General features: G+C 40.1%; 1 protein-coding gene across 1 annotated transcript; it reads left to right on the top strand.

Annotated features, from left to right (window-relative positions):
- Window positions 1–411: 411 nt before the first annotated feature.
- LOC308075976 (uncharacterized protein) lies at window positions 412–14,956 on the top strand. Its single transcript, XM_080416024.1, has 9 exons — window positions 412–694; window positions 2,780–2,869; window positions 3,980–4,143; window positions 6,267–6,380; window positions 7,469–7,674; window positions 9,368–9,400; window positions 10,836–10,908; window positions 11,317–11,472; window positions 13,266–14,956. Exons 1-9 carry the CDS (start codon window positions 492–494, stop codon window positions 13,979–13,981), a joined length of 1,755 nt encoding a protein of 584 aa, XP_080272150.1. The 5' UTR covers window positions 412–491; the 3' UTR covers window positions 13,982–14,956.
- Window positions 14,957–15,590: the final 634 nt, after the last annotated feature.

Here is a 15,590-nt window from a genome sequence, read left to right as displayed (position 1 = left end):
TCTGGCATCCAGGGAGTGTGTGTGCACAGTTTCGCTGTGATCGAGCCAACAGTGCCAGAGATTAGCTGTACACAAAATGACAGAAATGACGAACACACGGACGGACACACACGGACGGACGGACGGACGGACGGACGGACGGACAGGGGCGAAAACATACTCTCTCGCCATGCCTTTCGGCCTGGCGGAGACAATAACGGTGAATGGAATAGAGAAATGTAGGGAGTCAGACTACATACTCCGGTACAGTAGGTGGCGGTATGCACCTAAAAGCAAACGGTTGCGACCCGCCATAAAACCAAAGAAGAAGAAGAAGAAGAAGAAGAAGAACACTGCTCTGCTACGTCACACACAAGTGCCGGAAGTGAAGTGAAGTGAAGTTGTAAACAAAGCCAGCCTGGTGGACTCGGCGCGTAAAAGAAGACTTTAGAGAAGAACGGTTGATTATTAATGATTATTATTATTATTATAAAGAACGGAGACACAGAGAAATGGCTTTAATCAACGACTATTGTCGTTTCTGCCGCGTGAGGAACGAGATTCACTCCAAGTTAATCTTTGAGAAAACGAGTGAAACGGAGTCAAACGGGGAGAAAAACGTCTTCGAGAGACTCCGCGCCCTGGGCCTGACTCTGACCAACCGCCTGGACAGATCCTTCCGCTCCTGTGTTAGATGTGACAGCCTGATCAAGAGGTAGGTTCATTCTGTGTTAAATGTGACAGCCTGATCAAGAGGTAGGTTCATTCTGTGTTAAATGTGACAGCCTGATCAAGAGGTAGGTTCATTCTGTGTTAAATGTGACAGCCTGATCAAGAGGTAGAGGTTCATTCTGTGTTAAATGTGACAGCCTGATCAAGAGGTAGGTTCATTCTGTGTTAAATGTGACAGCCTGATCAAGAGGTAGGTTCTTCTTTCTGCTTGAGGACAGAGTACAGCAACTTGCATTGGGCCTGGTCGTCTACAAGATACACCACAACATTGGGATACCCATGTACTAGCTGCAGTGGTGGAAAGTAACTAAGTACATTTACTTAAGTACTGTACTTAAGTACAATTCTGAGGTATTTGTACTTTACTTGAGTATTTCCAATTTCCAATACTTTTACTTCTACTCCACTACATCTCAGAGGCAAATATTGTACTTTTACTCCACTACATTTACTTGAAAACTTTAGTTACTAGTTACTTTTCAGATATAAATTATGATATAATGAAACATACATTAACCACTTTAAACCTATTTTATACCTAGGCTATTTGAAAATAGCCGATCTACAAGCTCACAACGCGTCGCATCGCGTTGTGAGCTTGTAGATCTGCTATTTTCAAATATTTAGTACTTTTACTTTTGGTACTTTAAGTACATTTTGATGCCAATACTTTTGTACTTTTACTCAAGTAAATTTTTAATTCTGGACTTTTACTTGTAACAGAGTATTTTTATATTGCAGTATTGGTACTTTTACTTAAGTAAAGAATTTGAGTACTTTTTCCACCACTGACTAGCTGTAGTATACAACCCTCGTAGACGTATTTATGATTCTGACGTCTTCAATCTACGAGATTGATAATCATAAATACGTCTACGAGGGGTTGTATGCTACAGCTACCCATGTACAGTGGTGGGAAAAGTACTCAGATATTTTACTTAAGTGTAAGTATCAATATTGCAATGTAGAAATACTCTGCTACAAGTAAAAGTCCGGAATTCTAAATGTACTTGATTAAAAGCACAAAAGTATTGGCAATGTACTTAAAATATCAAAAGTAAAAGCACTAAAATGTTTGAAAATAGCAGATCTACAAGCTCACAGCTTGTACATCGGCTATTTTCAAATAGCCTATGTATAAAATAGTGCTAAAGTGGTTAATGTATGTTTTATGGTATCATAATTTATATCTGAAAAGTAACTAGTAACTAAAGTTTTCAAATAATTGTAGTGGAGTAAAAGTGCAATATTTGCCTCTGAGATGTAATGGAGTAGAAGTAAAAGTAATGGAAATTGGACATACTCAAGTAAAGTACAAATACCTCAAAATTCTACGTAAGTACAGTACTTAAAGGGGTAGTTCACCCCCAAAATAACTTTTTTTCTATTGATTACTGACCATCTGGAGCCTTGAATTCATAGATATTTTTTTGTTTTTGTCACATTCCTAAGCCAATAATTTGATTATAATAAATGTGTCCCCATTGATTCCGGTAGGAGACACAAATGCATTTGTGTCTCCTACCGGAATCAATGGGGCTAAATTTATTATAATCAAATAATAAAGGAAGGAATGCGACAAAAACAAAAAAATATCCATGAATTCAAGGCTCCATGGGGTGAGTAATCAATAGAAAAAAAGTTATTTGGGGGGTGAACTACCCCTTTAAGTAGATGTCCTTAGTTACTTTCCACCCCTGGATACACCACAACACCCTACTCACTTTCAAAACTGCCCTAAAAAAATACCTTCAGGAGGTTGCAATTCCAAATTGGCCCCTGTCAAAGTCTTAACCTAACACTCCCCTCCTCCTAAAACTGTTTATTGTACATATTTCTTGTTTTTCATACCAGTAACCTGTAAGCTGATTGTATGACGTTCTGCATAGTAGTGTATATCTGTCTGTCTCTTAAATGTCATCATGATGTGAGTGCGTGGGGATCTCATTTTAAACAAGCCTTTGTGCTTTTATGAGCGATCCAGCTTAGAGGACCTTGTATTGTGAACTGTACTTCCATGTACTGTTTCCATGTCTTTTCTAAATAAAGTATTCAATCAATCAATCAGGTTAGAGGGCGCTCTGCCGGCCTTCAGGAGATGGGAAGAGGACGCGAAGAGGTCCGGTTACACCGGTCCGTTTATACCGGCAGCGTGGGGGTAAGGCAAGCACCTTTATTTTCAATTTGTACATGTTTGCAGTCTCTACGGGGCATAGTGTAGAAAGTCCCTGTGCCCATGGGGGATCAACCCTACAACTTTCGTAGATTGAAAACGTCAGAATCATAAATACGTCTACGAGAGTTGTATTCTACAGCTACCTAACCCCCCATCTGACAATGTTTAGTGCCAGGGAGCATAGTCCAATCAGGATGGAATATAAAAAATGAAACAGATCCGGCTTGATCACATGACTATAGAGATCATGTGTACCGATTTGCGTGAAATTTGGATAAAATCGGAAGGAGTAATATAAAGAAATATGTTTTACATAAGTCGGCCTCCTGGTGGCGCTATAAAAGGCAAAAGTGAAAAATGCAGGGTAAAGGTTTTTCCTTGACCTCTAGGGAGTGCGCATACAGAGTTTGACACAGATCGGTGCAGTTATAGGTAAAAACACAAATGGGCCTGTTATAGCGCCACCATGAGGCTGATTTGAACATTTTTATGTGGTATTTCTTCCTCGGCCTAATGGGAATGTGCGTGCAAAATGTCATGGAAATTGCATGCTGTGTTCATGATTTGAGGCATTTTGTTCAAAACGGAGCACTTCTACAAACTTTGGAAGCCATTTTTAGCCAATCAAGATGGAATCTGAAAAATCTGAAAGACTAGTTTCGTTTAATGACTATAGAGATACTGTGTACCGATTTGCATGATTTTTGGGCAAAATCTGTAGGAGTACTGTCAAAAAATATGTTTTGCACAAAGCGGCCTTCTGGTGGCGCTATAACAGGCCTATGTGAAAAATGTAGGGCAGAGGTTCTGCTCTGGCATCCAGGGAGTGTGTGTGCACAGTTTGGCTGCGATCAAGCCAACGGTGCCGGAGATTAGCTGTACACAAAATGACAGAATGACACACGGACACACACACACGGACGGACACACACACGGACGGACGGACAGGGGGTAAAACATACTCTCTCGCCATGCCTTTCGGCCTGGCGGAGACAATAAGCCTTTGTGCATTTATGAGCGATCCAGTTTAGAGGACCTTGTATTGTTTGTTTCCATGTCTTTTCTAAATAAAGTATTCAATCAATCAATCAGGTTAGAGAGCGCTCTGCCGGCCTTCAGGAGATGGGAAGAGGACGAGAAGAGGTCCGGTTACACCGGTCCGGTTACACCGGCTGCTGCTGGATTCCAGCCCGCAGCGTCGGTTTCGGCCGCCTCGGGATCATCGCCATCATTATCATCATCATCGTCTAGCCATGGTTTGAATCTTTTATTCTTTATTCCCAGGGGTCTTCACAGTTCACAGTAGGTGGAAAGTAACTGATTACATGCACTCAAGTACTGTCGTTTTTTTTGTTTAATATTTTTATTAGGGAAAATTGTAAGTGCATGGTTACAGAGGTACTAGGGCTGTCAACTTTCCTCAGAAATTATATTCGAATATTGGTCTTAATAATTGGCAGGTATTAGAATATATTAGAATATTATTATTATTATTATAAAAAAATATATGATTACAAAAAATATATATATATTTTTTTTTGACAGAAACAATACAAAAAACAATGTATCGAGTGCTTGGATCCAATAAAACATATCTTTTGTTTGTTTTTATAACTTGATACATTGTTTTTTGTATTGTCCCTGTCAAATAAACATTATTATTATTATTATATTTTTTTGTAATATTCGAATATTACTTTTCATATTCGAATATACATATTTTCCCATATTCAAGGAATATTCGAAATTCGAATATTAATTCACCAGCCCTAAGAGGTACATAGGTACATTTGTATTCCCTTTTCTTTTGCTTTTTTCCCCTTTATCTCTGTGTACATATAATGGTGATAAACAAAACATTTGCATGGTATGAGGGTTCACAGTAAAACAGAACAAAATGAGTAAGTGTAACAATAAAAACATTAAATAATAATAATAATAATAATTATACAAAATTATTAACAACACAAAATTGAGGTATTTTTTTTACTTTACTTGAGTATTTCCAAATTCCAATACTTTTACTTACACTCCATTAAATCACAGAGACAAATATTGTACTTTTTAAACACCAAAGATGTAGTTATGATACTGCATACTTAATGTTATTTTCATTTAAAATCCATGATAAAATCCATGATTATAATTATAAGTATGCAGTATCATAACTACATCTTTGGTGTTTACAACACACCAAACCGTTTGAAAATCGGATGAAAATTGAGCACGCTATGGTTATTTCAATAGTACATGCACCATAGACATAATGTTATGAATGACTGTCGCAAGATGGCCGTGGTTGAGCTACGCTTGCGACGCCCCCTTGAGCCATCTAGCCTTTCTTATATATATCTATGCCACAGATAACATATTGTGAAAATAGCAGATCTACAAGCTTGTTTTTTTTTTAAATAGCCGATCTATAAGCTCACAACGCCTTGCTTGTAGATCGGCTATTTAAAAAAAATAGTACCTCTGTCTTATATTATTTGACAATTTGGCCAATATTTTTATAGTATAATTTGTTGATTAGTTTTGATGCAGTAATGGTATTTTTTCTTTTCTTTCTTGAGGTATTAAAAATATCTTAAAAGTCCTTAAATTGTGAATTCACTGTCATCTGGGGACCCCCCTGATTCATATATATATATATATATATATATCTTGTAAGAATCGGGCATTCGCGGAATGAGCAACACAGCTAAACGTGTAGGTAGCGCCCCCCAAAAATGTGCCAAAATCCCCCAATATGCTTCTGCTGGTAATCGCTCTTGTTATGAGCGGCCTGCGGGCAGGTGTGTGACTGGCACAGGTGTGTGACTGGTAGTACCTGAGCATGCGTTCAGCAACTTTGTTGAGTTTGTGTTGACGCTCCAAGCAGCAACACTGCCCCCATGGAAAGATGTCACGTTTGTCCCTTCAGGACACCAAATAACGCTGCCACTCTGCATAACAGAACACCAGCTTCCACTTGCCTTATTGCATGGGCCTTATCCTGAAGGGACAAACGTGACATCTTTCCATGGGGGCAGTGTTACTGCTTGGAGCATCAACACAAACTCAACAGAGTTGTAGAACCCATGTTCAGGTGCCAGTCACATACCTGTGCCAGTCACACACCTCTCAGCAGGTGTGGGCTGACAGGTCGCTCAAAACTAGAGTGATTACCAACAGAAGCATATTGGGGGATTTTGGCAACATTTTTGGGGGCGCTACCCACACATTTAGCTGTGTTGCTCATTCCACGAATGCCCGATTCTGACAAGCTGTAAAGGTGACTAATCAACGCTAACAAATATATAAAACACAATACCAATTGGTATTATTGAAGGGGAGCAATAATCGACCGAAGTTAAGTTTCTGAACTTTTTGTGTGCAGGTGCTGATAGCCCAGAGGAGAGTAAAGAAGAGCTTCGCCGCCGTATCAACAGGGAACGGATGCGGCTTATACGCAAAAACAAACGACCATCAAACAGCCCAATGCCTAATGCAGGTGCTTATAGCCCAGAGGAGAGTAAACAAGAGCGTCGCCGCCGTCTCAACAGGGAACGGATGCAGCGTCTACGCAAAAAAATAATATTTTTGACAGAAACAATACAAAAAACAATGTATCGAGTGCTTGGATCCAATAAAACATATCTTTTGTTTGTTTTTATAACTTGATACATTGTTTTTTGTATTTTCCCTGTCAAATAAACATTATTATTATTATAATTTTTTGTAATATTCAAATATTACTTTTCATATTCGAATATACATATTTTCCCCATATTCAAGGAATATTCGAAATTCGAGTATTAATTCACCAGCCCTAAGAGGTACATAGGTACATTTGTATTCCCTTTTCTTTTTTCCCCTTTATCTCTGTGTACATATAATGGTGATAAACAAAACATTTGCATGGTATGAGGGTTTTAAACTTACTATGTTAAGCACAGTAAAACAGAACAACATGAGTAAGTGTAACAATTAAAAAATTAAATAATAATAATAATAATTATACAAAAAAAAATTAAGTACAATTTTGAGGTATTTTTTTTACTTTACTTGAGTATTTCCAAATTCCAATACTTTTACCCCATTAAATCACAGAGACAAATATTGTACTTTTTACTCCACTACAATTATTTGAAAACTTTAGTTTGGGGTGACCATATTCTGAAATCCCAAAAAGAGGACACTTCACGCATGCACGCGCAAAGTGTTTTTGGGCCAGACAGTTGGGCATTTGGGCTTCTTTCCTAAATGTTGTTTAAACCAGTGGTTCTCAAACATTTTCATGTCAAGGACCCCCACATTAATATATATTTGTCTGCAGACCCCCCCCCCCATCTGAAAATATTTTATGCCAGGCACGGGACCACCATACAAGATGTGTGTTGTTAAAATATTTTAAAAATATTTAAGTATTTTCACCTTTTTCCCAAGATTTGTTTGAAAATAGCAGATATACACGTGCTTGTAGATCGGCTATTTTCAAATATCCAATGCATACAGGTTTAAAGTGCTCATGTGGCCTATATATATAGTCGCGTCTTTGGGGCTTGTTTTCATAGACCTGGTTGCTTATTTCTCTCGCAGAATCTGCCAACACGGGTTCGAATCCAGCAGCGGCGGCGGCTGCCTCGGCATCGCCACCATCTAGCCATGGTTCATCGTCTGAATGTTCGGCTAAAAAGGCCCGAGTGATGCCATCCAAAACGCAGAGGACTTTAAAAAGAATATGTCCAAAGCCGCCAAGTCCTGCTTCTACCACATCAACCTCCACACGGCCAAGTATCACTGAGGTAAGATTGTTTTGGCCTATTCAAAAATAGCAGATATACAAGCTCACAGTGTGGCACTTTTCGAAAAAATCGTGAAAATATGTGCACATCTTACATTTTTTTAAGCAAACATTTTTAACTCAATCCCATTGTCATGATTTTTAAAAAAAATATAGCAGATCTACAAGCTCATAGCGTGGCACTCGGTGCCGCGCTATGAGCTTGTGTATCTGCTATTTTTGAATAGCCAAAGTGTAAAATAATGCTTTTTAGTTAAAAAAAAAAAATTGACACAGATGCATTCCAGGCCTTAATAGGTTAAAGTGGCATTAAACAATGAAGCTCCTATACTTTATAATGAATAATGTACTCGGGTGCCCTATAGAGTGATTATTAGCATGTGTAGGCTAACGGGTTCTTCAAAGTTCACATTTAAGCTTGTGATTCAGGGGTAGGCAACCTTAGGCAGAATAGGCACGGGTGCCAACATTGGCACAGGGGAGGATAATCACTGGCACACTCCAGTGTGAGAGGATTTTTGGTTTAAAATATATATATATATATATTTTTTTTAATGTAGTCAATTAAATGAAGTCCCCTCACATCTGTATGCAAATTACATGCTGCACATAATTCTACATTCATTCAAACTCTCAACTCTGACAGGGGAGGGAGTCTGGGAGATAGGTGGGTTATCATTACTATGTCCTGATGTGAAAGAAAATATTTCAAAAGAAGAAGAAATGTGTATGGACAATCAAAATCTGGTGGAAATATTTAATTTCGATGTTGGTCATCAAATTATTGGCTTAGGAATGCGACAAAAATACAAAAATATCCATGTATTCAAGTCTCCATGGGGCGACTAATCAATAGAAAAAAAGTCATTATTTGGGTGAACTATTCTTTGAATGTCATCTATCTATTCAGCCCAGTAACTATGATTTGACCTTTGGTTTTCAGTAGTCTAAAGGCTGTAGAGCAGGGCTACTCAACTTAAGATGGCTCAGGGGCCACTCAGCAAAATACCAAAAGTCCAAGGGGCCGCAAGCTAAAAATGACGGTCCTATTTTGGATATTTCGATTTTGTAACACACACTACACATTGTTATTGTTATAAGAAAATGTACATTTTTACATCATATTCAGGATACGTGTCCCTTATTTGACCCCCCATTTTTGTCCCTTATTTGACCCCCCATTTTTTGACCCCCAAAAAATGGGGGTCAAACCCCCCAAAAAACCCGAAATGCATAGAAAACTATGCATTATACCTGTAACAATTGATGTGTTTTTTTTTTTTTATTTAGCAACCCATATATTTGAACGGAAATGTATATTTTTATCCTGTGCTTAAAAAAAAAAAATGACCATAAGGGGCCGCCAAGACGCTGCGTTGGGGCCGCGGGTTGAGTTGTGCTGCTGTAGAGTATAATACATTGTTTGCGCTAAATGTAACATGTACATTGAACATGATACTGAAACTAGCCTACTTTAAATTTGTCAGAGGACAGAAAATAAATACGGTGGTAGTGCACTGTTTTTCTTGACAATAATTTGACGATGAGCGCCCTCTTGTGGACATAATGATGCTGACCTGTTTTTAAAACGCATGCAGTCATTTTCTATGGGGGAGAAATAATAATAATAATAATGTGGCAAGCTGTAATGACATTTCATGTCAAATCTTGTTTTGTTTCTTTTGCACTGGCAGATTCGTCTGGTTTCCGGGCTAGGTTTCACTGAGGTGAGTAGCCTATCTAAAAGATGTTGACGCCCAATGCTAATTATATTTTCATTTTGCATCTCGTATGTTTTTTTATTAGTTTATATATTCACGGTGTAGGCTAAATTATGCGTCTGCTTTTGCACATTGTTGACAATGCTGCTAATAAGATATGTCTTTAAGAGCTTTATCATAAATACTGCTCTACCTATCTTTATTTCATATCTCATCCAGTATTATTACATTTATTATTATTTTTAATTTACTATTATCTTGTGTTATATTGTTATGTTACTGTTCTGCGGAACAGGTTCCCAAGAACATTTCACTACTTGCACTTGTATACTATAAGTCAGTGGTTCTCAAAATGTTTTGGCTCAGGTCACCCCTGTAAATAACCTTGTCATCCACGGCACACCTGAATTACATTGTTACTTTATAGCACCTTTTTTCATATTAACGGTACGTAAATATGTAAATCTTTCCCCCAAAGATACAGTATGTCACGAGGACAATTGGAGAGAATATTTGTTTACATTATTTAGGAAAGACTGAAAATAACTTTTATACTTGGGCGTTTAACCACTTAAATCCCAGCATTCCTATTCTGGGGGAACATTCATAGCAGATCTACAAGCTCACAACGTGTCACTTTGTGACGCGTTGTGAGCTTGTAGATCTGCTATTTTTGGTGGAGAGACTTTGTGTACTGTAGGCTAACCACTTAGAAGGTCTAAGTGGTTAAACTGAAGTGACATTGATAAATTCCAAATATTATCAAAGTATTCTGAGGCACCCCTGGACTTGCGTCAAGGCACCCTAGGGTGCCGCGGCACCCACTTTGAGAAGCCCTGCTATAAGTAAGCTTAGTAGTATGATGACTAAAACTAAGACTAAATATATTGACAATTTCGTCAACAAATGAAGACTAGACTAAAATGTTCGTGAGGGATCTAGTGGAGAAGAGATCCAGTAGAACTGAAAGACAAGTCATTTTATGTTTGGTTGTGCTCGGGAGTTGTGCTCTGAAAATAGCAGTTCTACAAGCTCACACAGTGTCGTGCTGTGACGCGCTGTGAGCTTGTAGATCTGCTATTTTCAGCATGCAACCAAGTGTAAAATCCAATCCAAGCCATTAAGACGCCATCAAGGCACCGGCAAAATGCATTTTAGTCGACTAAATCAACTGTACATTTAGTCGACCATAATCTTATGATATTAAGACAGCTAAAACTAGACAAAAACTAAAACATTTCAGATGACTAAAATATGACAAACTAAATGGAATTTTATTCAAAAGACTATGACTAAAACTAAATCAAAGTTTGCTCTCAAAATCAACACTGCACTATGCAGCCCCAGTGTTGTCAGCACACTGGCTTTTAGGATAAGGGTCTGTGTTGTAGCAAATCATAATGACAATAATTGTGATGTTTTGATTTCACGTTGCGTGTAGCCCCAGGAACCAGCCTCTGTTGAACCGATGCAAGCCACCGGGTTGGAACCAGACATCAAGTCGCACAGTCTTGGTATGTGCTTGGTTTTATTATTTAATCTGATTTATTATCTTTATTCTTTTAACGCTTTCCGTATTTTACCCACTTTCTTGCTAATCCCACACTTAACTGCTTACTTTAGCTTTAGCTGCTAGCGTTATGTCTCCACACCGGCTCATCCGTGAGGCATCGTTCCTAGTCATATTATTGTTCTACTGTGCTGCAATCATTGTGTTATGCCTAGTGTTGTTTGCATTCAATTGCTTATGCTTAAGTGAAGGTTCTGAGATTGATTCAGACGTCTCTTTCTGTCTGTCTGTATGTGTATCTTCTATCTTGTAGCCTTGCGACATAACTCCACTAGTACCTTTGTAAAAGACGACAGAGGTTTATTTACTCCAAAGTAATTATTGAAGTCTTTATTCTATTCCTTATTTCCAGACCAGTCTGTTGAGTCCAGCCTGCAGGTGAAGATGAGTTCTCAGTCTGTTGAGTCCAGCCTGCAGGTGAAGATGAGTTCTCCAGTGCCTGCCAGGACCATTTCTATTAATCAGGAACTTTTTGAAATTGTTGTAATTGAAGACCACCTGGATCTCAGTAAGTTTCATGCTTTCTTTCCTTTTTGTCTCATCATCTTATCAACCTTTCAGTAATATATCATAATCATATATATGATATACTTATCTAGCTATCATTAGAAAGATATCACTCACAATCCTGTTTAACGTTGTTTTATTGTGCTTTTTTGCATCTCATTGCCACTTTCTAAAGCATCTTTTGTGTAAACTGGGGACCCCCCAAAACAATCATATTTGAACAGGGGACCTCCCACCCTGAGAAGCACTTGGAATATAGGAGTTGAGGCATTTATTTAGTTTGACACAGATCATAGATATATATAAACACTAGATGACTCACCCGCGCTGCTGGCCAATGGAGTACGACGTTGCCACATGGCGGCCATCTTACGACAGTCAGCTCGCTCATTCATAACATTATGTCTATGGTACATGTACTATTGAAATAACCATAGCGTGTCCATTTTCATCCGATTTTCAAACGGTTTGGTGTGTTGTAAACACCAAAGATGTAGTTATGATACTGCATACTTAATGTTATTTTCATAAAAAATCCATGATTATAATTATATTAGTATGCAGTATCATAACTACATCTTTGGTGTTTACAACACACCAAACCGTTTGAAAATCGGATGAAAATTGAGCACGCTATGGTTATTTCAATAGTACATGCACCATAGACATAATGTTATGAATGACTGTCGCAAGATGGCCGCGGTTGAGCTACGCTTGCGACGCCCCCTTGAGCCATCTAGCCTTTCTTATATATATCTATGCCACAGATAACATATTGTGAAATAGCAGATCTACAAGCTCGTTTTTTTTTTAAATAGCCGATCTATAAGCTCACAACGCCTTGCTTGTAGATCGGCTATTTAAAACAAAATAGTACCTCTGTCTTATATTATTTGACAATTTGGCCAATGTTTTTATAGTATAGTTTTTGATTAGTTTTGATGCAGTAATGGTATTTTTTCTTTTCTTTCTTGAGGTATTAAAAATATCTTAAAAGTCCTTAAATTGTGACTTTACTGACATCTGGGGACCCCCCTGATTTATATATATATATATATCTTGTAAGGATTGGGCATTCGTGAAATGAGCAACACAGCTAAACGTGTAGGTAGCGCCCCCCAAAAATGCCAAAATCCTCCAATATGCTTCTGCTGGTAATCGCTCTTGTTATGAGCGGCCTGCGGGCAGGTGTGTGTGACTGGCACAGGTGTGTGACTGGCACAGACAGGTGTGTGACTGGCACAGGTGTGTGACTGGTAGTACCTGAGCATGGGTTCAGCAACTTTGTTGAGTTTATGTTGACGCTCCAAGCAGCAACACTGCCCCCATGGAAAGATGTCACGTTTGTCCCTTCAGGACACCAAATAACGCTGCCACTCTGCATAACAGAACACCAGCTTCCACTTGCCTTATTGCATGGGCCTTATCCTGAAGGCACAAACGTGACATCTTTCCATGGGGGCAGTGTTACTGCTTGGAGCATCAACACAAACTCAACAGAGTTGTAGAACCCATGTTCAGGTGCCAGTCACACACCTGTGCCAGTCACACACCTCTCAGCAGGTGTGGGCTGACAGGTTGCTCAAAACTAGAGTATTGGGGGATTTTGGCAACATTTTTGGGGGCGCTACCCACACATTTAGCTGTGTTGCTCATTCCACGAATGCCCGATTCTTACAAGCTGTAAAGGTGACTAATCAACGCTAAAAAATATATAAAACACAATACCAATTGGTATTATTGAAGGGGAGCAATAATCAACCGAAGTTAAGTTTCTGAACTTTTTGTGTGCAGGTGCTGATAGCCCAGAGGAGAGTAAACAAGAGCGTCGCAACCGTTTCAACAGGGAACGGATGCAGTGTCTACGCAAAAACGAACGACCATCAAACAGCCCAATGCCTAATGCAGGTGCTGATAGCCCAGAGGAGAGTAAACGAGAGCATCGCCGCCGTCTCAACAGGGAACGGATGCAGTGTCTACGCAAAAACAAACGACCATCAAACAGCCCAATGCCTAATGCAGGTGCTGATAGCCCAGAGGAGAGTAAACAAGAGCGTCGCCGCCGTCACAACAGGGAACGGATGCAGCATGTACGCAAAAACAAAACCGACGAAGAGCTGGCCCAGCTGCGCCAACAAGATGCTGAACGCCACCAGCAACGCCGCCAACAACTGGATGACGAAAGCCTGGCCCAGCTGCGCCAACGACAAGCTGAACGCCAAAAGCACCGCCGCCAACAACTGGATGACGAAAGCCTGGCCCAGCTGCGCCAAAGAAATGCTGAACGAACCCAGCACCGCCGCCAACAACTGGTTGACGCCAGTCGGGCCCAGCTGCGGCAAAAAAATGCTGACACGATGCGGCACTCAAGAGCCGCCCGCCCTAAACCACCTCTGCAAAGGGGAACGGCGAAAGCTACTCCAGGGACCAGATGGGCCAATGGTGACATTACTCGCAGACAAGAGAGAAGATGCCGACGAGAAGAAAAGCTTCACTTGTACAGTTTGTAACAGAGTGTTTAATGCAAGGGGAAATCTGAGGAAGCACGCGATCATTCACACAGGCAAATACCCCTTTACTTGTACAGTTTGTGGCAAAGGCTGTGTAGACAGGAGTGGACTAAAAACACACTTGATGACTCATACAGGGGAAAAAACCCTTCACCCTTTATCTGTGAGATTTGTGGGAAAGTTTTTTTTACAAAGGGATTCCTGGACAGACACACGAGGGCTCACACAGGGGAGAAGCCCTTTACCTGTAAAGTGTGCGGCAGAGGGTTTCAGGTGAGCGGCGCGCTCAAATCGCACGTGAGGATCCACACGGGAGAGAAGCCCTTTCAGTGCGCCGTGTGCGATAAGAGGTTCCCAAAAAAACTCAACCTGAAGCTGCACATGATGATCCACACGGGGGACTACACCTTCCACTGCACCGTGTGCAACCAGGGCTGTTGTCAATGGAGCGACCTGAAGAAGCACATGATGATTCACACGGGGGAGAAGTCCCTGCCCTGTGCCGTGTGCAAAAAAAGATTTAGTAAACAGTCTTACCTGAAGAGGCACATGATCATTCATACTGGTGGGGCTGAGCTTTTAGGGGAAGGCTGATGCACACCTCAAAGGGGGGGTTGCTGACAGGTGCGTTAGGGCTCGGTATCGCCTAACCCTGGTCCAAGCGTTAGTGTGTTCTCTCTAACGCCCTGCCAGGCGCTGGGCTCTGCGCTTGTACAAGGAAAAGGAAAAATCTGGTCAGGTCAATAAAAAAAAATTCATTGACCAGATCTGTAGTTGCACTGTGGAGCAACCAAAAACATTTATTCCTTCCGGTGAAATATTTTCTTTTCTGGACAAAAAGTGTATTTTACAGAGAAGGTGGGGTGCTGAGAGGCTTCCCACCTCCGAGAACAGACTTTCAACAACACAAAACAGCCTTTGTTTAGGTGTGTAGCGAAATGCTTTTGTTTATTTTCACTACTGTTGGAGCCCTCGCTGGGCAGTGGAATTCCTTGTACAAGCGCAGAGCCCAGCGCCTGGCAGGGCGTTAGAGAGAACTCACTAATGCTCTGGACCAGGACTAGGTATCGCCTACAACCTCACGATCGATACAGAGGCCACGATGCGATATGTATCGCGCTACGTGTTGATTTTGAACAATAACCGTGTGTCCTACTAAATTTACTTTTGCAGAGTCCTAGACCACCGATTGCTGATGTTTTGACCAATATATTGCCAGAAAAAGTTTCCAAATCCATTTGAAAAACCTTGTTGATAACATTTAAACAACAAGCAAGGAAATAAATACAAAGAAAAATGGATATGCATGGAATGCAAAAGATTGAATCATGTATATCGTCACTGTTGGGCAGAAACCTGATGTAGGTGTGTGTTCAGTAACGTTAAGGTGCATGTGTTCATAACATCTGTACTTCACAACATATGTCTTAATAAAACACAGGGACTATTATTTTGTAAATTCTTTCTTCATCAGTATAATTACTACTTGTTTGTATACATCCTTTGGGGCATTGGTTCTCAAAGTGGGGTCCGGGGACCCCCGGGGTCCTTTGGGGGGTACCAGGGGGTCCCGAGCTAAATTAGTCAAAGCGTCCCAATCATTTTAACC

This window comes from Gymnoscopelus braueri (assembly GCF_963280865.1).
Source record: "Gymnoscopelus braueri genome assembly, chromosome: 20".
NCBI lineage: Eukaryota > Metazoa > Chordata > Actinopteri > Myctophiformes > Myctophidae > Gymnoscopelus > Gymnoscopelus braueri.
The sequence above is the reverse complement of the archived record's forward strand: the minus strand, read 5'-3'. Positions and strand labels throughout refer to the sequence as shown.